The 22,383-nt window shown below is 38.5% G+C and overlaps 1 protein-coding gene across 1 annotated transcript in view; it reads right to left on the reverse strand.

Annotated features, from left to right (window-relative positions):
- Nucleotides 1–1,900: 1,900 nt before the first annotated feature.
- The window catches only part of MUC19 (mucin 19, oligomeric), a 199,886-nt gene continuing 179,403 nt past the window's right edge, over nt 1,901–22,383 (reverse strand). The window contains exons 66-74 of the mRNA XM_056569863.1: nt 19,630–19,653; nt 18,893–18,916; nt 14,654–14,677; nt 6,494–6,517; nt 5,977–6,000; nt 5,844–5,867; nt 5,295–5,318; nt 2,071–2,094; nt 1,901–1,959 (exon numbers count right to left, since the gene is read on the reverse strand). Coding sequence (XP_056425838.1) covers nt 1,901–1,959; nt 2,071–2,094; nt 5,295–5,318; nt 5,844–5,867; nt 5,977–6,000; nt 6,494–6,517; nt 14,654–14,677; nt 18,893–18,916; nt 19,630–19,653 — 251 coding nt within the window. The remainder of the gene's footprint in view (nt 1,960–2,070; nt 2,095–5,294; nt 5,319–5,843; nt 5,868–5,976; nt 6,001–6,493; nt 6,518–14,653; nt 14,678–18,892; nt 18,917–19,629; nt 19,654–22,383) is intronic.

Genomic DNA, 22,383 nt, shown 5'->3' on the forward strand with positions numbered 1-22,383 from the left:
CCGAGGGGTCTAGTTTCCAAAATGGTATGCCTTGTGTTTTTTTTTTGCTGTCCTGGCACCATAGGGGCTTCCTAAATAAGGCATGCCCCCAGAGCAAAATTCGCTTTCAAAAAGCCAAATGTGACTCCTTCTCTTCTGAGACCTGTAGTGCGCCAGCAGAGCACTTTTCACCCCCATATGGGGTGTTTTCTGAATCGGGAGAAATTGGGCTTCAAATTTTGGGGGGTATTTTCTGCTATTACCCTTTTTAAAAATGTAAACATTTTGGGAAAACAAGCATTTTAGGTAAAAAAAAATTTTTTTTTTTACATATGCAAAAGTCGTGAAACACCTGTAGGGCATTAAGGTTCACATTACCCCTTGTTACGTTCCCCGAGGGGTCTAGTTTCCAAAATGGTATGCCATGTGGTTTTTTTTTTTGCTGTTCTGGCACCATAGGGGCTTCCTAAATGCGGCATGCCCCCAGAGCAAAATTTCCTTCAAAAAAGCCAAATTTGACTCCTTCTCTTCTGAGACCTGTAGTGCGCCAGCAGAGCACTTTTCACCCCCATGCGAGGTGTTTTCTGTATCGGGAGAAATTGGGCTTCAAATTTTGGGGGGTATTTTCTGCTATTACGCTTTTTAAAAATGTAAAATTTTTGGGAAATCAAGCATTTTAGGTAAAAAATATATATATTTTTTTTACATATGTAAAAGTCGTGAATCACCTGTAGGGTATTAAGGTTCACTTTACCCCTTGTTACGTTCCCGGAGGGGTCTAGTTTCCAAAATGGTATGCCATGTGTTTTTTTTTGCTGTCCTGGTACCATAGGGGCTTCCTAAATGCGGCATGCCCCCCAAAAACCATTTGTCGCTCCTTCCCTTCTGAGCCCTCTACTGCGCCCGCCGAACAATTAACATAGACATATGAGGTATGTCCTTATTCGAGAGAAATTGGGTTTCAAATACAAGTAAAAATTTTCTCCTTTTTACCCCTTGCAAAAATTCAAAAATTGGGTCTACAAGAACATGCGAGTGTAAAAAATGAAGATTTTGAATTTTCTCCTTCACTTTGAGGCCATTCCTGGGAAACACCTAAAGGGTTAAAACACTTATTGAATGTCATTTTGAATACTTTGGGGGGTGTAGTTTTTATAATGGGGTCTTTTATGGGGTATTTCTAATATGAAGACCCTTCAAATCCACTTCAAACCTGAACTGGTCCCTGAAAAATAGCGAGTTTGAAAATTTTGTGAAAAATCGGAAAATTGCAGCTGAACTTTGAAGCCCTCTGGTGTCTTCCAAAAGTAAAAACTCATAAATTTTATGATGCAAACATAAAGTAGACATATTGTATATGTGAACCCAAAAAATATATATTTTGAATATCCATTTTCCTTACAAGCAGAGAGGTTCAAAGTTAGAAAAATGCTAAATTTTCATTTTTTTCATAAAATTTTGGGATTTTTCACCAAGAAAGGAAGTTACCATAAAATTTTACCACTAAGTTAAAGAAGAATATGTCACGAAAAAACAATCTCGGAATCAGAATGATAACTAAAAGCATTCCAGAGTTATTAATGTTTAAAGTGATAGTGGTCAGAATTGCAAAAAACGCTCCGGTCCTTAAGGTGTAAAATGGCCTGGTCCTTAAGGGGTTAAAGAAGTACCCCCCCCCCCCCCCCCCCCATTAAAGTTACATTTTTGTTTAGGGTTACGAAAAATTTATTTGTTATGTCTAAATTTGAAGCACAAAAAATATTATATCGTTCCAAATTTTTGATTAGATACCAGCAACCTAGTATAAAAAGTGTTACTGTGCATATTGGAAATGCAAACACATAGAAGAGCAGATGGATCTGGCTATTGGAATGGGAAGTTATTAGTTCAGAAAACTTTCAGATATCATTTAAAACTGATGCTACAGAAGTAAAGTAAGATTAAATTCCGTTTTACCTCCTGGAAAACCTGGGCTGCTGCCTGAAAAATATGATAATATGAATTTTAAATAATCATTCTATGAAATAACAGCTTGATATATAAAAAAAATGTGATGTTATAGAAATGTTAAGATTTTTAACTTTTTTTTACCTCCTGGTGTTTCTGGGTAGGAGACTAAAAAATAATAATAGAATAAATAAATAAAACATCATTCTATTGCTATGTTCACAAAGTGATTTTTAGGCTTATTATATAAAAAAAATGAAATCAAAATTGCATCCCCATTCTCTAACCCCTTAAGGACCCTTGACGTACGTGTACGTCATGACACCCTGGTACTTAAGGACCCATGAAGTACGCGCACGTCCTGGCGAATTCCGGCCCCTGCCGCGTGCCGGGCAGGGATCAGACCGGGATGCCTGCTGAAATCATTCAGCAGGCATCCCGTGCAAACACCCAGGGGGGTCTTTAGACCCCCCCCCCCATGTCGGTGATCGCGGCAAATCGCAAGTGAATTCACACTTGCGATTTGCTCGATTCCGGTTCATTATGGGTCTATGGTGACCCGGTGACCCGGAATATAAGGGGGAATGTGGTTGTCTCAGACACCAACGATCCCCCTGAAGGGATAGGAGTGAGGTGGCAGGGGTGCCACCCCTCCTATCACTGCTATTGGTCACCAGAAGTGACGACCAATAGCAGATCGGGGGAGGGGGATTAACTTTCGTTTTCCCCATCCTGCCCACCCACAATAGGCAGGGCAGAATGGGGAAACGACAGAGGACCGGGCGCCGAAGATCCACTTAACCATCCGGAGGCAGCGGGCGATGGAGATCGGCAGGCGACGATGTCGTGTGGCCTGATCCTACGGAAGCCGGTGAGTGTCCTAGCAACATCTGGAGGGTACTGTTTGAGACCACTATACAGTGGTATCTAACTGCAGCCCTCCAGATGTTGCAAAACTACAACTCCCAGCATGTCCAGACAGCTGTTTGGGCATGCTGGAATATGTAGTTTTGCAACAGCTGGAGGGCTACAGTTTGAGACCACTATACAGAGGTCTCTAAACTGTATCCCTCCAAATCTTGCAAAACTACAACTCCTAGCTTGCCCAAACAGCTGTTTGCTGTCTGGGCATCCTGGGATTTGTAGTTTTGCAGCATCTGGAGGGCCACAGTTTGGAGAACAGCAAACAGCTAATGAGCAGCTAATGTGCGTGTCGTCGACTTCACTGAGGTCAATGACACGCCCCCATCCATACAGCTCTTTGGGAGAGGCGGGGATGCACTAATGCTTCATCTCCGCTTCTCCCATATAGACACATGGAGGGGGCATGTTGGCCGCGGCATCATACTGTGGCAGTCACACCTCCTGCATCGGAGAGCTGTGGCAGAGCCGGGACCCCATCCAGAGCAGAGAGCACTGTGGTCAGACAGAAAATACATTCAAAAAGAAAACAACTTCCTCTGGAGCATACAGCAGCTAAGTACTGGAAAGATTAAGAATTTTAAACAGAAGTACAGTGGGGATCAAAAGTTTGGGCACCCCAGGTAAAAATTTGTATTAATGTGCATAAAGAAGCCAAGGAAAGATGGAAAAATCTCCAAAAGGCATCAAATTACAGATTAGACATTCTTATAATATGTCAACAAAAGTTAGATTTTATTTCCATCATTTACACTTTCAAAATAACAGAAAACAAAAAAATGGCGTCTTTAAAAGTTTGGGCACCCTGCAGAATTAATAACTTGTACTGCCCCCTTTGCCAAGTATCACAGCTTGTAAACACTTTTTGTAGCCAGGCAAGAGACTTTCAATCCTTGTTTGAGGTATCTATGCCCATTCTTCCTTACAAAAGTCTTCCAGTTCTTTGAGATTTCTGGGCTGTCTGTCACGCACTGCTCTTTTCAATTATGTTGAGGTCAAGAGATTGTGAAGGCCATGGCAAAACCTTCAGTTTACGCCTCTCGGTATAATCCCCCGTGGATTTCGAGGTGTGTTTAGGATCATTATCCATTTGTAGAAGCCATCCTCTCTTTAACTTCAGCTTTTTCACAGATGGCATCAAGTTAGCATCCAAAATTTGCTGAAATTTTATTTAATCAATTTTTCCTTCTACTTGTGAGATGTTCCCTGTGCCACTGGCTGCAATACAACCACAAAGCATGATTGATCCACCCCCATGCTTAACTGTTGGACAGAGGTTCTTTTCATTAAATTCTGTTCCCCTTCTTCTCCAAACGTACCTTTGCACATTCTGGCCAAAAAGTTCAATTTTAACCTCATCCGTCAACAGAACTTGTTTCCAAAATGCATCAGGCTTGTCTATATGTTCATTTGCAAAGTTCAAAAGCTGATTTTTGTGATGAGTACGTAGAAGAGGTTTTATTCTGATGACTCTTCCATGAAGACCATATTTGTACAAGTATCTCTTTATAGTAGAATAGTGTACCACAATTCCAGTGTCTGCCAGATCTTTCTGGAGGGATTGTGCAGTCAATTGTGGGTTTTGAATTGTTTTTCTCACAATCCTGCGAGCTGTTCTGTCTGATATTTTTCTTGGTCTTCCAGATCTTGCTTTAACTTCCACTGTTCCCGATGACTGCCTTTTCTTAATTACATTCCGAACAGAGGATATTGACATCTGAAAACATTTTGATATCTTTTTATAGACTTCTCCAGCTTTGTGAGCATCAACTATATTCAGTTTCAGATTTCTAGACAACTGCTTAGAAGAACCCATGGTGCTGATTGTTGGGGCAAGGTCAGATGAGTCTGGGCATTTAAAACCTTTGAGATTGACATCACCTGGTCTTCCCAGATGATGATTGAGAACAATCCATGACACTAGCAGGTCTCAGCTATTAGTAGCAGTGCATGCTATAAATTCTGCAGGGTGCCCAAACTTTTGCAGACGCAGTTTTTTTGTTTTCTGTTATTTTGAAAGTGTAAATGATGGAAATAAAATCAAATTTTTGTAGATATATTATAAGAATGTCTAATCTGTAATTTGAAGCCTTTTGGAGATTTTTCAATCTTTTCTTGGCTTCTATATGCACATTAATACACATTTTTACCTGGGGTGCCCAAACGATTGATCCCCACTGTAATTTACTAATCTGTTTAATTTACTGGCACTAGTTGATTAAAAAAAAAAATTTCCACTGAAGTAACCCTTTAAAACACCATTCTATGGTTATGTTCACAGGGTATTTTTTAGCTTTATTTCATTAATAAAAATGTAATAAAAATTGTTTCCCCATTTTTTCTTTAAATTTAGATATATAGACATAGAGAAATATCTTTAAAAAATGTATAATATAGAAATGTTATTTTATGATAGTATAAAAAGGTTGCATTGTACTATGTTTTACCTGAGTCAGTTACTCCTACATTTCCTAGAATATTTGAGAACAGAAAAACAAAATCATTTTTTGCAACCATTAGAATACTAATATTTTAAAATTTTATAAAACCACATAAATAAAACATTTTAGTTAAAGACCATGCAGGATATAAAAAAAGGTCTGGACATGAGACTTGTAAGTTTTGGAGATAGCATGCCAGTGTCTTAGAAAATTTGATTATTTTCATTATTTTACAGTATGTAGAAACTGTTATACTATTTGTTTAAAGAAGTACCCCCCCCCCCCCCATTAGAGTTTAATTTTTGTTTAGAGATACGAAAAATGTATTTGTTATGTCTAACTAGGAAGCACAAAATATATTATATTGTCCTAAATTTTTGATTAGATACCAGCAACCTAGTATAAAAAGTGTTACTGTGCATATTGGAAATGCTAACACATAGAAGAGCAGGTGGATCTGGCTATTGAAATGGGAAGTTAATAGTTCAGAAAACTTTTGGATATCATTTAAAAACTGATGCTACAGAAGTAAAGTAAGATTAAATTCCGTTTTACCTCCTGGAAAACCTGGGCTGTTGCCTGAAAAATATGATAATATGAATTTTAAATAATCATTCTATGAAATAACAGCTTGATGTATAAAAAATGTGATGTTAAAGAAATTTTAAGATTTTTAACTTTGTTTTACCTCCTGGTGTTTCTGGGTAGGAGACTAAAAAATAATAATAGAATAAATAAATAAAACATCATTCTATTGCTATGTTCACAAAGTGATTTTTAGGCTTATTTAATTAAAAAAATGAAATCAAAATTGCATCCCCATTCTTTAACCCCTTAAGGACCCTTTTGGAGATTTTTCCATCTTTCCTTGGCTTCTATATGCACATTAATACACATTTTTACCTGGGGTGCCTAAATGTTTGATCCCCACTGTAATTTACTAATCTGTTTAATTTACTGGCACTAGTTGATAAAAAAAAAAAACTGTTTTCCACTGAAGTACCCCTTTAAAACATTCTATGGTTATGTTCACAAGGTATTTTTTTTTAGCTTTATTTCATTAATAAAAATTTTATAAAAATTGTTTCCCCATTTTTTCTTAAAATTTAGATATATAGACATAGAGAAATATCTTTAAAAAAATGTGTAATATAGAAATATTATTTTATGATGGTATAAAAAGGTTGCATTGTACTATGTTTTACCTGAGTCAGTTACTCCTACATTTCCTAGAATATTTGAGAACAGAAAAACAAAATCATTTTTTGCAACCATTATAATGCTAATATTTTAAAATTTAATAAAACCACATAAATAAAACATTTTAGTTAAAGATCATGCAGGATATAAAAATGGTCTGGACATGAGACTTGTAAGTTCTGGAGTTAGCATGGCAGGTGTCTTAGAAAATTAGATTTCTTTCTTATTTTACAGTATGTAGAAACTGTTATACTATTCGTTTAAAGAAGTACCACCCCCACCCCCCATTAGAGTTTCATATTTTTTTAGGGTTACGTAAAATGTATTTGTTATGTCTAACTGTGAAGCACAAAAATAATATTATATCGTCCTAAATTTTTGATTAGCTACCAGCAACCTAGTATAAAAAGTGTTACTGTGCATATTGGAAATGCAAACACATAGAAGAGCAGATGGATCTGGCTATTGAAATGGGAAGTTAATAGTTCAGAAAACTTTCAGATATCATTTAAAAACTGATGCTACAGAAGTAAAGTAAGATTAAATTCCGTTTTACCTCCTGGAAAACCTGGGCTGTTGCCTGAAAAATTTGATAATATGAATTTTAAATAATCATTCTATGAAATAACAGCTTGATATTGTATAAAAAAATGTGATGTTATAGAAATGTTAAGATTTTTAACTTTGTTTTACCAGCTGTTTGGGCATGCTGGAATATGTAGTTTTGCAACAGCTGGAGGGCTACAGTTTGAGACCACTATACAGTGATCTCTAAACTGTATCCCTCCAAATCTTGCAAAACTACAACTCCTAGCATGTCCAAAATGCTGTTTGCTGTCTGGGCATACTGGGATTTGTAGTTTTGCAACATCTGAAAGGCCACAGTTTGGAGATCACTGTGGCCCTCCAGATGTTGCAAAACTGCAAATCCCGGCATGCCTAAACAGCAAACCGCTGTCTCGGCATGCTGGGAGTTTTAGTTGCGTACCTCCAGCTGTTGCATAACTACATCTCCCAGCATGCCCTTCGGTGATCAGCACATGCTGGGAGTTGTAGCTTTGCAACAGCTGGAGGAACACTGGTTGGAAAATACTGAGTTAAGTAACAGAACCTAACTGAAGGTTTTCCAACCAGTGTGCCTCCAGCTGTTCCAAAAGTACAACTCCCAGCATGCACGGTCTATCAGTACATGCTGGGAGTTGTAGTTTTGTAACAGCTGGAGGTTTGAACCCCCCCCCCCCACCCACACCCATGTGAACATACAGGGTACATTCACACAGGCAGGTTTACAGTAAATTTCCTGCTTCAAGTTTGGGCTGCGGCAATTTTTTACATTTTTTGCCGCAGCGCAAACTCCTACTGGGAAACTCACCGTAACACGCCAGTGCGAATGTACCCTAAAAACACTACACTAACACAAAATAAAGGGTAAATCACTACATATACACCCCCTTTCACTGCCCCCCCCCCCAATAAAAATGAAAAATGTATTGTATTGCAGTGTTTCCAAAACGGAGCCTCCAGCTGTTGCAAAACAACCACTCCCAGCATTTCCGGACAGCCACTCACTGTCCAGGCATGTTGAAAATTCAGAAACAGCTGGAGGCACCCTGTTTGGGAATCACTGGTGTACAATACCCCTATTTCCACCCCTATGCAATCCCTAATTTAGTCCTCAAATGCACATGGAGCTCTTTCAATAAGGAGCCCTGTTGTATTTCAAGGAAATAGTTTGGGGCCACATATGGGGTATTTCCGTACTCGGGAGAAATTGCACTACAAATTTTGGGGGGCTTTTTCTCCTTTTACCCCTTATGAAAAGGAGACATTGGGGGCTACACCAGCTTGGTTGTGTAAAAAAAATTAAAACATTTTACACTAACATGCTGGTGTTGCCCCATACCTTTTATTTTCACAAGCATTAAAAGGAAAAAAAAAGACCCCCCAAAATTTGTAACACAATTTCTCCTGAGTATGGAAATACCGCATATGGGGGCGTAAAATGCTCTGCGGACACACAACAAGGCTCAGGAGTGAGAGCGCACCATGTACATTTGAGTCATAAATTGGTGATTTACACAGGGGTGGCTGATTTTACAGCGGTTCTGACATAAACGCAAAAAAAGAAATACCCACATCCATTTTGGAAACGACACCCTCACGGAAAGTAACAAGGAATATTGTGCGCCTTAACACCCCACAGGTGTTTAATGAAAATTCTTCAAAGTTGGATGTAAAAAAAAAAAAAACATTTCACTAAAATGCTGGTGTTACCCTAAATTTTTCATGTTCACAAGGGAAAATAGAAAAAAAGCCCTGCAAAATTTGTAACCCCATTTCTTCTGAGTAAGAAAATACCCCTTGTGTGGATGTAAAGTGCTCTGCAAGCGAACTACAATGCTCAGAAGAGAAGGAGCGCCATTGGGCTTTTGAAGAGAAAATTTGTCCTGAATTGAAGGCCACGTGTGTTTACAAAGCCCCCAAAGTGCCAGAACAATGCCCCCCCCCACATGTGACCCCATTTTGGAAACTACACACTTAATGTATTAAGGGGTACAGTGAGCATTTACGCCCCACAGGTGTCTGAGAGATTTTTGGAACAGTGGTCCGTGAAAATGAAAAATGTAATTTTTCATTTGCACATCCCAGTGTTCCAAAGATCTGTCAAACGCCAGGGAGATGTAAATACTCACTGCACCCCTTATTAAATTCTGTGAGGGGTGTAGTTTAAAAAATAGGGTTACATATGAGGAGGTCCACTGTTCTGGCAGCACGGGGGACTTTGTAAATGCACATGGCCCCTGACTTCCATTCCAAACAATTTTTTTTCCCAAAAGCTCAATGGCGCTCCTTCTCTTCTGAGCATTGTAGTGCTGTAGTGCGCCGGCAGAGCACTTGATGTCCACACATGGGGTATTTCCATATTCAGAAGAGATGGGGTTACAAATTTTGGAGGGCATTTTGTCCTATTATCCCTTGTAAAAATGTTAAATTTGAGGGAAAACTAGCATTTTAGTGAAAAAAATAATAATTTACACATCCAACTTTAACAAAAAGTTGTCAAACACCTGTCGTCAAATACCTAGACCCCTTGTTACGTGCCTTGAGGGGTGTAGTTTCCAAAATAGTATGCCATGTGTTTTTTTTTTTTGCTGTTCTGGCACCATAGGGGCTTCTTAAATGTGACATGCCCCCCCAAAAACCATTTCAGCTAAATTTGCTTTTCAAAAGCCAAATGTGACTCCTTCTCTTCTGAGCATTGTAGTTTGCCCACAAAGCATTTCATGTCCTAACATGGGGTATTTCCATACTCAGAAGAGATGGGGTTACAAATTTTGGGGGGCATTTTGTCCTATTATCCTATGTAAAAAAAAAAAAATTTGAGGGCATTTTAGTGAAAAAAAATCATTTACACATCCAACTTTAACGAAAAGTCGTCAAACACCTGTGGGATGTCAAGGCTCACTGGACCCATACCTTGAGGGGTATAGTTTCCAAAATAGTATGCCATGTGTTTTTTTTTTTTTTTTTTTTTTGCTGTTCTGGCACCATAGGGGCTTCCTAAATGTGACATGCCCCCAAAAACCATTTCAGAAAAACTCACTCTCCAAAATCCCACTGTCGCTCCTTCCCTTCTGAGCCCTCTACTGCGCCCACCGAACACTTGACATACACATATGAGGTATTTTCTTACTTGAGAGAAATTGGGTTACACATTTTAGGAAGATTTCTCTCTTTTAACCCCTTGTAAAAATTCAATAACTGGGTCTACAAGAACATGCCAGTGTAAAAAATGAAGATTTTGACTTTTCTCCTTCAATTTGCTGCTATTCCTGTGAAACACCTAAAGGGTTAACAAACCTTTTGAATGTCATTTTGAATACTTTGAGGGTGCAGTTCTTATAATGGGGTCATTTGTTGGGTATTTCTAATATGAAGGCCCTTCAAATCCACTTCAAAACAGAACTGATCCCTGAAAAATTTAGATTTTGAAAATGTTGTGAAAAATTGGAAAATTGCTGCTATATTTTGAAGCCTCTGATGTCTTCCAAAAGTAAAAAACATGTACACTTTATTATGGATACATAAAGAAGACATATTGTATATGTAAATCAATATATCATTAATTTGGAATATTCATTTCCTTATAAGCAGAGAGCTTCAAAGTTAAAAAAAGGCAACATTTTCGACAAAATTTTACCACTGACATAAAGTGGAATGTGTCTCGAAAACACAATCTCCGAATCAGAATGAAAGGTAAAAGCATCCCAGATTTATTAATGTTTAAAGTGACAGTGGTCAGATGTGCAAAAAATGGCCGGGTCCTACACTGAAAATTGACTGGGTCCTTAAGGGGTTAACATTAATGTGCTCTATGTAAATCTATGAGAAAATGGTTGTTCACACAATATGTAAAGAATGCAGATACATTTTATAGAGTGGCATAAATAAGTGGCATATCACTTATTTTCACCATGTCTGAAGATATCAGAGGGTTTCAAAGTTCAGCAGCAATTTTCCAATTTTTCACTACTTTTTCAAAATCAGAATTTTTCAGGGACCTGTTCAGTTTTGAAGTGGATTTGAAGGGCCTTCATATTAGAAATACCCCATAAATTACTCCATTATAACAACTGCACCCCTCAAAGTATTCAAAATGACATTAAGAAAGTGTGTTAACTCTTTAGGTGTTACACAGTAATACCAGCAAAGTAAAGGAGAAAATTCTAAATCTTTGTTTTTACACTCGCATGTTTTTGAATTTTTACAAGGGGTAAAAGGAGAGAAATCCCCCAAAAATTTCTATCCCAATTTCTCTCGAGTAAGGAAATACCTCATATGTGGATGTCAAGTGCTCTGCAGGCGCACTAAAAGGCTCAGAAATAAGGAGCGACAATGGAATTTTAAAGAGTTTTTCTGAAATGGTTTTTGGGGGACATGTCACATTTAGGAAGCCCCTATGGTGCTAGAACAGCAACAAACACCCACATGGCATACTATTTTGGAAACTACATCCCTCAAGGAACGTGACAAGGGGTCCAGTGAGCCTTAACACCCCACAAGTGTTTGACAACTTATCGTTAAAGTTGGATGTGCAAATTAATTTTTTTTCACTAAAATACAGTTTTTTCCAAAAATTTTACATTTTTACATGGGTGATAGGAGAAAATGCTCCCCCCCCCATCTCTTCTGAGTATGGAGATACCCCATGTGTGGATGTCAAGTGCACTCTGAGCGCACTACAATGCTCAGAAGAGAAGGAGTCACATTTGGCTTTTGGAAAGCAAATTTTGCTGAAATGGTTTTTGGAGGGCATTAAGGAAGCCCCTATGGTACCAGAACAGAAAAAAAGCCTTACATGGCACACTATTTGGTAAACAACACCCCTCAAAGAATGTAACAAGGGGTACAGTGAGCCTTAACACCCCACAGGCATTTTACAAATTTCTGCTAAAGTTAGACGTGAAAATGAAAAAAAATGTCACTGAAATGCTGGTATTACCCCAAATTTTTATTTTTCACAAGGGGTAATTGGAGAAAAAGCCTCCCAAAAATGTTAACCCCATTTCTTATGAGTATGGAAATACCCCATATGTGGATGTAAAGTGCTCTGTGGGCAAACTACAATGGTTAGAAGAGAAGGAGCACCATTGGGCATTTGGAGAGAGAATTTGTTTGGAATGGAAGTCGGGGGCCATGTGTGTTTACAAAGCCCCAATTGTGCCAGAACAGTGGACCCCCCACATGTGACCCCATTTTGGAAACTATATCCCTCACAGAATTTAATAAGGGGTGCAGTGAGCATTTACATCCCACTGATGTTTGACATATCTTTGGAACAGTGGGCTGTGCAAATGAAAAAATTTTTCATTTTCATGGACCACTGTTCAAAAAATCTGTCAGACACCAGTGGGGTGTAAATGCTCACTGCACCCCTTGCTACATTCCTTTAGGGGTGTAGTTTCCAAAATGGGGTCGCATGTGGGATGATCCACTTTTCTGGCACCATGGGGGCTTTGTAAACGCACATGGACTTAAATTCCAGACACATTCTCTCTCCAAAAACCCAATGGCGCTCCTTCTCTTCTGAGCATTGAAGTTCGCCCACAGAGCACTTTACGTCCACACATCAGGTATTTATATACTCAGAAGAAATGGCATTACAAATTTGGGGGGGGGGGCTTTTTTCCTATTTTGGATAACAAATGCATTTTCGTGAAAAAATTAAAAAAATTCATTTTCATGTCCAACTTTACACCTATGGGGTGTTAAGGCTCACTATACCCCTTGTTACGTTCCGCAAGCGATGTAGTTTCCAAAATAGGGGCACATGTGGTATTTTTTTTTTTGCGTTTAAGTCAGAACCGCTGTAACAATCAGCCACCCATGTGCAAATCACATGGCACTCTCACTCCTGAGCCTTGTTGTGCACCCACAGAGCATTTTACGTCAACATATGGTGTATTTCCGTACTCAAGAGAAATTGCGTCACAAATTTATTTTATTTTTTTTAACCTTTTACCTCTTGTGAAAATGAAAAGTATGGGGCAACACCAGCATGTTAGTGTAAAAAATTTTTTTTTTATACAATAACATGCTTGAGTAGACCCAAATTTTACCTTTTCATAAGGGGCAAAAGGACGCTTTTCATTTTTATTGGGGGGGGGGGAGCGTAGCTGTTTGGGGGTATGTGTATGTGTAGTGTTTTACCCTTTATTTTGTGTAGGTGTAGTATAGTCTAGTGTAGGGTTTTTAGGGTATATTCATATGGGTGGGGGTTTATAGCGAGTTTCAGGCTGGGAGTTTGATCTGCAGTGGATACTCACTGCAAACCCCAGCCTGCGTGAATGTACCTTATGCAACAGCTGGAGGCAAACTGGTTGCAAAACACTGAGAGTTTGTTACCTAACTCAGTGTTTCGCAACCAGTATGCCTCCAGTTGTTGCAAAACTGCAACTCACATCATGCACGGTCTGTCAGTCCATGCTGGGAGTTGAAGTTTGGAACAGCTGGAGGCACACTGGTTGCGAAACACTGAGTTAGGTAGCCTTCAGCTGTGCAACCCCCAGCATGCATGGACAGCCAAAGGGCATGCTGGGACTTGTAGTTATGTAACAGCTAGAGGCGTGCTACTAACACTCCCACCATGCCCTTTGGTAGTTTGTGCATGCTGGGGGTTGTAGTTATGCAATTACTGGAGGCACACTTTTTCATAGAGAAAATGTGCCTCCAGCTGTTTCATAACTACAACCCCCAGCATGCACAAATTACCAAAAGGCATGCTGGGAGTTGCACTTGAACCTTCTGCTGTTGCATAACAACAACTCCCAGCATGCTCTTTTGTGCATGCTGGAAGTTGTTGCAAAGCAACAGCTGGAGGCCAGCCTTAAATTCTGCTGCTGCACATGCCAAATCCTGCCTGCCGCCAGCTCCGGGAGCCCGACTTACATACATACTCCCGGCACCCGCTCTCACCCTCCCGAGTAGGGGCGGAGCGGATGCTGTTAGTGACACCCTAACAGCAGGTGTCCTGATTCAGGACGATCATGAGGTGCCATGTCGGATGCTGATGCTGAATCGCCGCAAATCGCCAACATGGGGGGGTCTCAGGACCCCCCCCCCCAGGGGTTTGCAGGGGGTGCCTGCTGAATAATTTCAGCAGGCATCCGAGTCTGGCCCCTGCCCGGTGTGTGGCGGGGACCAGAATTCCCACGGGCATTAAGGTATGCCCTGGGTCCTTAAGTCCCAGGACGTCAGGGCATACCTGAACGAGTTAAACATGTAACCCCCCTTTAGAGTTTAATTTTGTTTAGGGTTAAGTAAGGCTTGGTTCATATATGTCCTGTGTCTGGCACAGGTGAACTAGGTGACACAACTGATGCCATAACTGATGACAACGTGCATTAGTTGTCATCAGTTGTATGTCATCCAGCGTCCATTGTTTCTGGACACCGGAAGGGGGAGTGCAGCAAGATGGATGATTGTTAACTATCCCTTCAAATAAATATGATCCGTTGTAGCATCAGTTTCCCTACAGTGCTAACACATAGAAGAGCAGATGGATCTGGCAATTGAAATAGGAAATTAATAGTTCAGAAAACTTTCAGATATCATTTAAAAACTGATGTTACAGAAGTAAAGTAAGATATAAAATTCAGTTTTACCTTCTGGGAAATCTTTGATATAGCCTAAAAAGAAATGATAATATGAATGTTAAATAATCATTCTATGAAATAACAGCTTGACATATAAAAAAAAAGTCCAAAGCGGTGAGAGAAGAAAAAAATCTCTGGGTTTGTGAAACAAACTGCTTCCGATAGAAATTTCAGAGAAAGTAGTTTGTACCACCGACCCGGAGACTTTTTTCTTCTCTCACCACTTTGGATCTACAGATCGAGTAGAGCTTACCCTCGTCTTCGAAAACCCCGGGAGGCTGCACTGCTATATACCAAGACATATAAGGTTGTTATGTGCCAGACACAACCTTACAAGGTGAGCGATATTTCATATACTCACCATTGCACACCCGCAATATCAAACATACTACTCTATGGGAAGCTCTGTTTTTTGTCTTTTTATCTACTTAGAATATTTTTTTTTTAAAGTGACATTATAGAAATGCTACGATTTTTATCATAGTTTTACCTCCTGGTATTTCTGGGTAGTAGAAAAAAATGATAAAATGAAGAAATAAAACATCATTCTATTGCTATGTCCACACAGTATTTTTTAGGCTTATTTTATTACAAAAATTAAATCAAAATTGTATTGCCATTTTATAACATTATTGTACTCTGCGTATGTCTATGAGAAAATGGTTGTTCACACAATGGCCCTGATTTACTATCATGATCCCGACTCTTTTTATCGGGTTATGCAACACAATTTGTGTCGCATGTCCTTTGCGAAACTTTGTGTGACACATTTTACTGGTAAAAACCTGACGGTTTTCTAATTACTCAGAGTATTTTTTTAACCGACTAAGAGGGCATGGATTGCATAATTTGTAGTGTGTTCCCGACATTTTCCTGAAAACCCGACAGTTGAATTTAAAAACCCACCAGAAAAAATAGTTATAGGGGTACTCCGGCGCTAAGACATCTTATCCCCTATCCAAAGGATAGGGGATAAGATGCCTGATCGTGGTGGTCCCGGTGCTGGGGACCCCCGTGATCTTCCATGACCCACCCCGTTAGAATCAGCCCCCGGAGCGTGTGTCTGATTACTGGTGATCACGGGGACGGAGCATAGTGACGTCACTGCTCCGCCCCCGTGTGACATAACGCTCCGCCCCCTCAATGCAAGCCTATGGAGGGGGCGTGTCCTCCAAGCCTATGGAGATGCCTTAGCGCCAGAGTACCCCTTTAAATACTGAACTTGAAAACCCGACTGCCTTGAGGTGTGTGGAATATGTTAAAAAGTGTGGGGTTTTTTGAAAATCCTGTTACTTTGTCCCCTTAGTAGCTTTTTATATTACATTTTTTATTTTATTTTAAACATTTTTGGGAATTTCTCTTTTTTTTCTTTTTTGAATCTTGGCTCTCATTTCCTTTTTTTTTTAATGTTTTTTTTGTTTTTTGTTTGTTAACCCATTAACAACTATGAATGTAAAGTTCCATCTTGGGGCAGAGTTACTTTGCTTTATTTATTTGCTTTACACTTTATTTTTCCTGTGCGATGCTTTTTTTCCCCTGAGTGGCAGAATTTAATATCATGCAAAAGAATGTTCCCGACATGTGCGAAACATTGATAAATATGTGTAAGAAAAAATAGTAAAAAAAAAAAAACACTCTTTGTAAATCAGGGACAATATACTGTATAAGAATGCAGATACATTTTTTATAGTGGCATAAATAAGTGACATGTCACTTATTTTCGCCAAGTCTGACTCTTAACTTTTCTATATCTTTATATTAACATATTAACATATTCAATCTGGTTAGGTAGCTTTGAAATTAAAAAAAAATTTAAAACAAGCATAGATTAGCCAATAAAAAATCTTAAAAAATCTGCTAAGTGAAATAAGGAGAAATATCTAAAAGTATAATATAAAAAATATATTTTTATAATTGTATAAAAAGGTTGCATTGTACTATGTTTTATCAGAGTCAGTTACTCTTACATATACTAAAATATTCCAGAACAGAAAAACAAAATAATTTTTTACAATAATTAAAATACTATTTTTTTATTTGAAAAAAAATACATAAATAAACAGCACTATGAAACTTTCTAGTTGAAGATCAAGAAGTATATAGAAAAGTTCTAAAAATGAGACTTGGAAATTCTGGATTCATCATAACAGTTATCTTAGAAACTTCTATAACTTCATTATGAAGAAGGGCCTGAAGAAGCGCTAATGCGTGATATGGTCCGTTGCCCGAGGTCTCACCTGCCGTCCGCTCTCCCCCTCCATATGGATTGCCATATGAAGTGAATAAAGAATCCTGCAGCTACAAACTGGTCAGTGCTCCGTTCTTTTCTTTTTCTTTCATGATGAAGTTATAGAAGTGACTGTTGCACGTTGTTGCACTGACCCACAGCGCAAAAACCAGTGTTACATCATAATGTTTATACCTGCTGAAATTGTTTACTAAGAGTGACGTAGAAAGGTGCTATTGTTCCTATTCTCCAAGAGATTGTCTATCTTAGAAACTTAGTTTATTTTCTAATTTTAAAGTATGTAAAGACTGTTACACTATTTTCATTTTAACATGTATACACCCTTTAGAGTTAAATTTTCGTTTAGGGTTAAGTAACATTTATTTGCTATGTCTAAATATGAAACACAAAATAATACATTTTCCTAAATATTTGAATAGATAATAGTAACCTAGTTTAACCCCTTAAAGACCACGTGTTTTTCCGTTTTTGCAGTTTTGTTTTTTCCTCCTCACCTTTTAAAAATCATAACCCTTTCATATTTGCAACTAAATATCCATATGATGGCTTATGTTTTGCACCACTAATTCTACTTTGCAGTGACATCAGTCATTTTAGCCAAAAATCTATGGCAAAATGAAAAAAAAAATCATTGTACGACAAAATTGAAGAAAAAATGCCATTTTGTAAATTTTGAGGGCTTCCGTTTCTACGCAGTAAATTTTTCGGTAAAAATGAGACCTTACCTTTATTCTGTAGGTCCATACGATTAAAATATTATCCTACTTATAAAGGTTTGATTTTGTAGTACTTCTGGAAAAAAATCATAACTACATGCAGGAAAATGTATACAGTGACCCCCCGACCTACGATGGCCCCGACATATGATGAAATCGACATACGATTGCCTCTCAGAGGCCATCGCATGTCGATGCCAGCATCGACATACGATGCTTTTTTATGTCGGGGCCATCGCATTAAGTGCTATCTGGCAGCGCCAAATGCTTAAGCTGCTGCCGGATAGCAGCTTAATGTTCCCTGTGTGGTGCGGTAAGTATTACTTACCCCTCCACAATGCTCCGGGTGCCCTCCGGAACCAGCGCTGGTCTTCCGGTGTCTTCTCGGCCCTCTCCGATGACGTCAATACGCTGCTGCGCACGTCATCCAATAGGAATGGCGTACGCAGCGGCGTAATGACGTCGCTACGCAGTCCCAGTAAGGCCTTGCGGAAGAAAGCAGAGGACCGGAGAAGACAGCAGAGGACCGGAGAAGACAGCGGAGAGCCCAGCGGAGGCCCGGGGACACCATCTCAAGCGGCGGGGACATGTGAGTACCGCTTCCTATACTTTACATTGCACAAATCCCTCAACATACGATGGATTCGACAAACGATGGCTCATTTGGAACGAATCATCGGATGTTGAGGGACCACTGTACTTTTAAAATTGTCATCTTCTGACCCCCTACAACTGTTTTTATTTTACCGTGTATGGGGCGGTGTTATCGGCGGTCGATTGCTCAAGCCTGCATCTTAGACTTGGAGCAATCAATCGCCAATGGACTAGCCAGAGGAAGGTAAGAGGACCTCTGCTCGCGTAATAGCTGATCGGGACACCGCATTTACACTGCGGTTGTCCCGATCAGCCCCACTGAGCAGGCGGGAAGCATTTACTTTCATTTTAGACATGGCGTTTAACGTTAAACGGCACGTCTAAAGGTTTAATAGCACGGCACCGCGATCGCTGCAACGCGCTATTTGCCCTGGGTCGGCCGGGACCGACACTATATGACACGGGGTCACCCCGTGACCCAGTCTTATATCGCGGGAGCCGGCCAAGGATGTAAATATACATCATTGGTCATTAAGGGGTTAAAAAGTGTTACTCTGCAGTTTTGAAATCCTAACACATAGGAGTGCAGGTGGATCTAGCTATTGAAATGGAAAATAACAGTTAAGAAAACTTTCAGATATAATTTAAAAACTGAGGCTACAGAAGTTTATCTAATAAATGAAGATTTACCTTCTGTAGTTTCTGGGAAGAAGCCTGAAAAAAATGATAACATGAATTAAAAAAAATAATTCTATGAAATAACAGCATGATATTAAAATAATAAACAATCAATATATCTACTCAATATCCTATAAAAAGGCATATTATAAAAAATGTTAAGATGTTTAACTTAGTTTTACCTCCAGGTGTTTCTGTGTAACAGAATGAATGAGTTAAATAATGAAAAAAAAACTTACATTTTTAAACTTAAACTTTAAACTTAAAAAATGTTATTTAATTCTTTTTTTTTAAATCAACTGGTGTCAAAAAGTTAAACAGATTTGTAAATTATTTATATTAAAAAATCTTAATCCTTCCAGTACTTATCAGCTGCTGTATGCTCTAGAGGAAGTTCTTCTTTTTTTAAAATTTATTTTCTGTCTGACCACAGTGGTCTCTTCTGACACATTTGTCCATGTCAGGAACTATCCAGAGCAGGAGAAAATCCTCATAGCAATCCTATTGTGCTCTGGACACGGACAGAGGTGTCAGCAGAGAGCACTGTGGTCTGATAGAAAAGACATTCAAAAAGAAAATAATTTCCTCTAAGGCATACAGCAGCTGATAAGTACTGGAGAGATTAGGCTTTTTAACTAGAAGTAATTTACAAATCTGAGATATAGAGAAATATAAAAATAAATGTATAATATAGAAATATAATTTTATGATGGTATAAAAAGGTTGCATTGTACTTGTATATGTTTTACCTGAGTCAGTTACTCCTACATTTCCTACAATTTTTGAGAACAGAAAAACAAAATCATTCTTTGTAACCATTAGAATACTATTTTTTTATTTATTTATTAAAACCATATAAATAAAAAGCACTATGAAACATTCTAGTTAAAGATAAAGAAGAATATAGAAAAGGTCTGGACATGAGACTTGGAAGTTCTGAAGTTAGCATGGCAGGTATCTTACAAAATTTGTTTCTTTTCTAATTTTACAGTATGTAGAGACCGTTACACTATTTGTTTCAACATGCACACCACCCTTTTTGTTTAGGATTAAGTAACATTTATTTCTTATGTCTAAATATGAAACACAAAAACTATTATATCTTCCTAAATTTTTGATTAGATAAAAGGAACCTAGTTTAAAAAGTGTTACTTTGCATATTTGAAATGTTAACACAAAGTTGATCAGATGAATCTGGGTATTGAAATGGGAAGTCAATAGTTCAGAAACTGTCACATATAATTTAAAAACTGATGCTACAGAGGTAAAGTAGGATATAAAATTCAGTTTCACCTCCTGGAAAACCTGGAATATAGCCTATAAAATTATAATATGAATTTTAAATAATCATTCTATGAAATAACAGCTTGATATATATAAAAAAAAAGTGATGTTATAGAAATGTTAACATTTTTAATTTTGTTTTCCCTCCTGGTGTTTCTGGGTAGTAGACTAAAAGAATGATAAAATAAATAAAACATCATTCTATGGCAATGTTTAAACAGTGTTTTTTTAGGCTTATTTTATTCATAAAATTGAAATCAAAATTGTACTCCGATTTTTTTACATTCATGTGCTCTATATAAGTCTATAAGAAAGTTGTTGTTCATACAATATGTAAAGTATGTGGATACATGTTTTAGAGTGGCATAAATAAGGGAAATAACACTTATTTTCACCATGTCTGTTAACTCTCCTATATCTATAACATATTCAATCTGGTTAGGTAGCTTTTAAATTAACATAAAAAAAAACTTGAAACAAGCATAGGTTAGCCTTTTCAACTATAAGTGATATTTCTTTTAAAAAATTATTAAGTAAAATATGGAGAAATATATAAAAGTATAATAAAAGAAATATAAATATATATATGTACAGGGCCAATATTTAAAGAATGTGGATACATTTTTTAGAGTGGCATAAATAATTGACATATAGAAAAAATCTGGACATGAGACTTGGAAGCTCTGGAGTTAGCATGGCAGATAGCTTAGAAAATTACCGTATTTTTCACCGTATAAGACGCACTTTTGCTTCCCCAAAACTGGGGGGGGGGAAAGTTGGTGCGTCTTATACGGCGAATACACCCCTATCGCTGCGGTCCCTGCGGCCATCAACGGCCGGGACCCGCAGCTAATATAGGACATCACAGATCGCCGTGATGCCCTGTATTAACCCTTCAGACGCGGTGATCAAAGCTGACCGCCGTGTCTGTAGGGAAAGTGACACTAACCCAGCTGTTCAGTCAGGCTGTTCGGGACCACCGCGGCGGTCCCGAACAGCCCGACTGAATAGCCGGGTTAGTGCTTACAGGACACCGGGGGGGACCTTACCTGCCTCCTCGGTGTCTTCTCCGTTCAGTGATCCCCTGTATGCCGGCGCTCTCCTTCCTTGTCATCACGTCGTTGCGTACGTGCGTCGGTGTGCGTAACGACGTGATGGCAGCGACGGAGAGCGAGGATACCCGGCCGGCAGTAGATAAGTTCCAGAGCGACGGGGACACGGCGACAGCGATGGAGCGACATCCAGGGCAGCGGTGACGGGTCCGGAGCGGCGGGGACACGTGAGTATTACCTCCTCCTGCAGTGTTCTTCAATCTGCGGACCTCCAGATGTTGCAAAACTACAACTCCCAGAATGCCCGGACAGCCAACGGCTGACCGGGCATGCTGGGAGTTGTAGTTTTGCAACATCTTTAGGTCCGCAGGTTGAAGACCACTATTGGGTTCAAAATATTTTTTTAGATTTTGCCCCTAAAAATTGGGTGCGTCTTATACGCCGGTGCGTCCTATAGGACGAAAAATACAGTAGTTTCTTTTCTGATTTTACAGTATGCAGAGACCTTTACACTATTTGTTTAACCCCTTAAGGACCAAGTGTTTTTCAGCTTTTGCACTTTCGTTTTTTCCTCTTTACATTTTAAAAATCATAACCCTTTCAATTTTGCACCTTAAAATCCATATGATGGCTTTTTTTTTGCACCAATAATTCTACTTTGTAATGACAACAGTAATCTTACCCAAAAATCTATGGCGAAATGGAAAAAAAATCCTTGTGCGACAAAATTGAAGAAAAAATGCAATTTTGTAACTCTTAGGGGGTTCCGTTTCTACGCAGTACATTTTTCGGTAAAAATGATACCTTATCTTTATTCTGTAGGTCCATTCGATTAAAATGATACCCTACTTATATAGGTTTGATTTTGTTGTACTTCTGGAAAAAATCATAACTACATACACGAAAATTCATACGTTTGAAATTGTCATCTTTTGACCCCTATAATGTTTATATTTTTCAATGAATGGGATGGTATGAGAGCCATGATCGGAAGTTTTTATCGTTTCCATTTTTGTTTTGATCAGACTTTTTGATTGCTTTTTATTCTTTTTTATGGTATAAAAAGTGACCAAAAATATGCTATTTTTTACTTTAGAATTTTTTGGCATGTACGCCATTGACCGTGCGGTTTAAATAACGATAAATATTTTTATGGTTCAGACATTT

This window comes from Hyla sarda, chromosome 4 (genome assembly GCF_029499605.1).
Source record: "Hyla sarda isolate aHylSar1 chromosome 4, aHylSar1.hap1, whole genome shotgun sequence".
NCBI lineage: Eukaryota > Metazoa > Chordata > Amphibia > Anura > Hylidae > Hyla > Hyla sarda.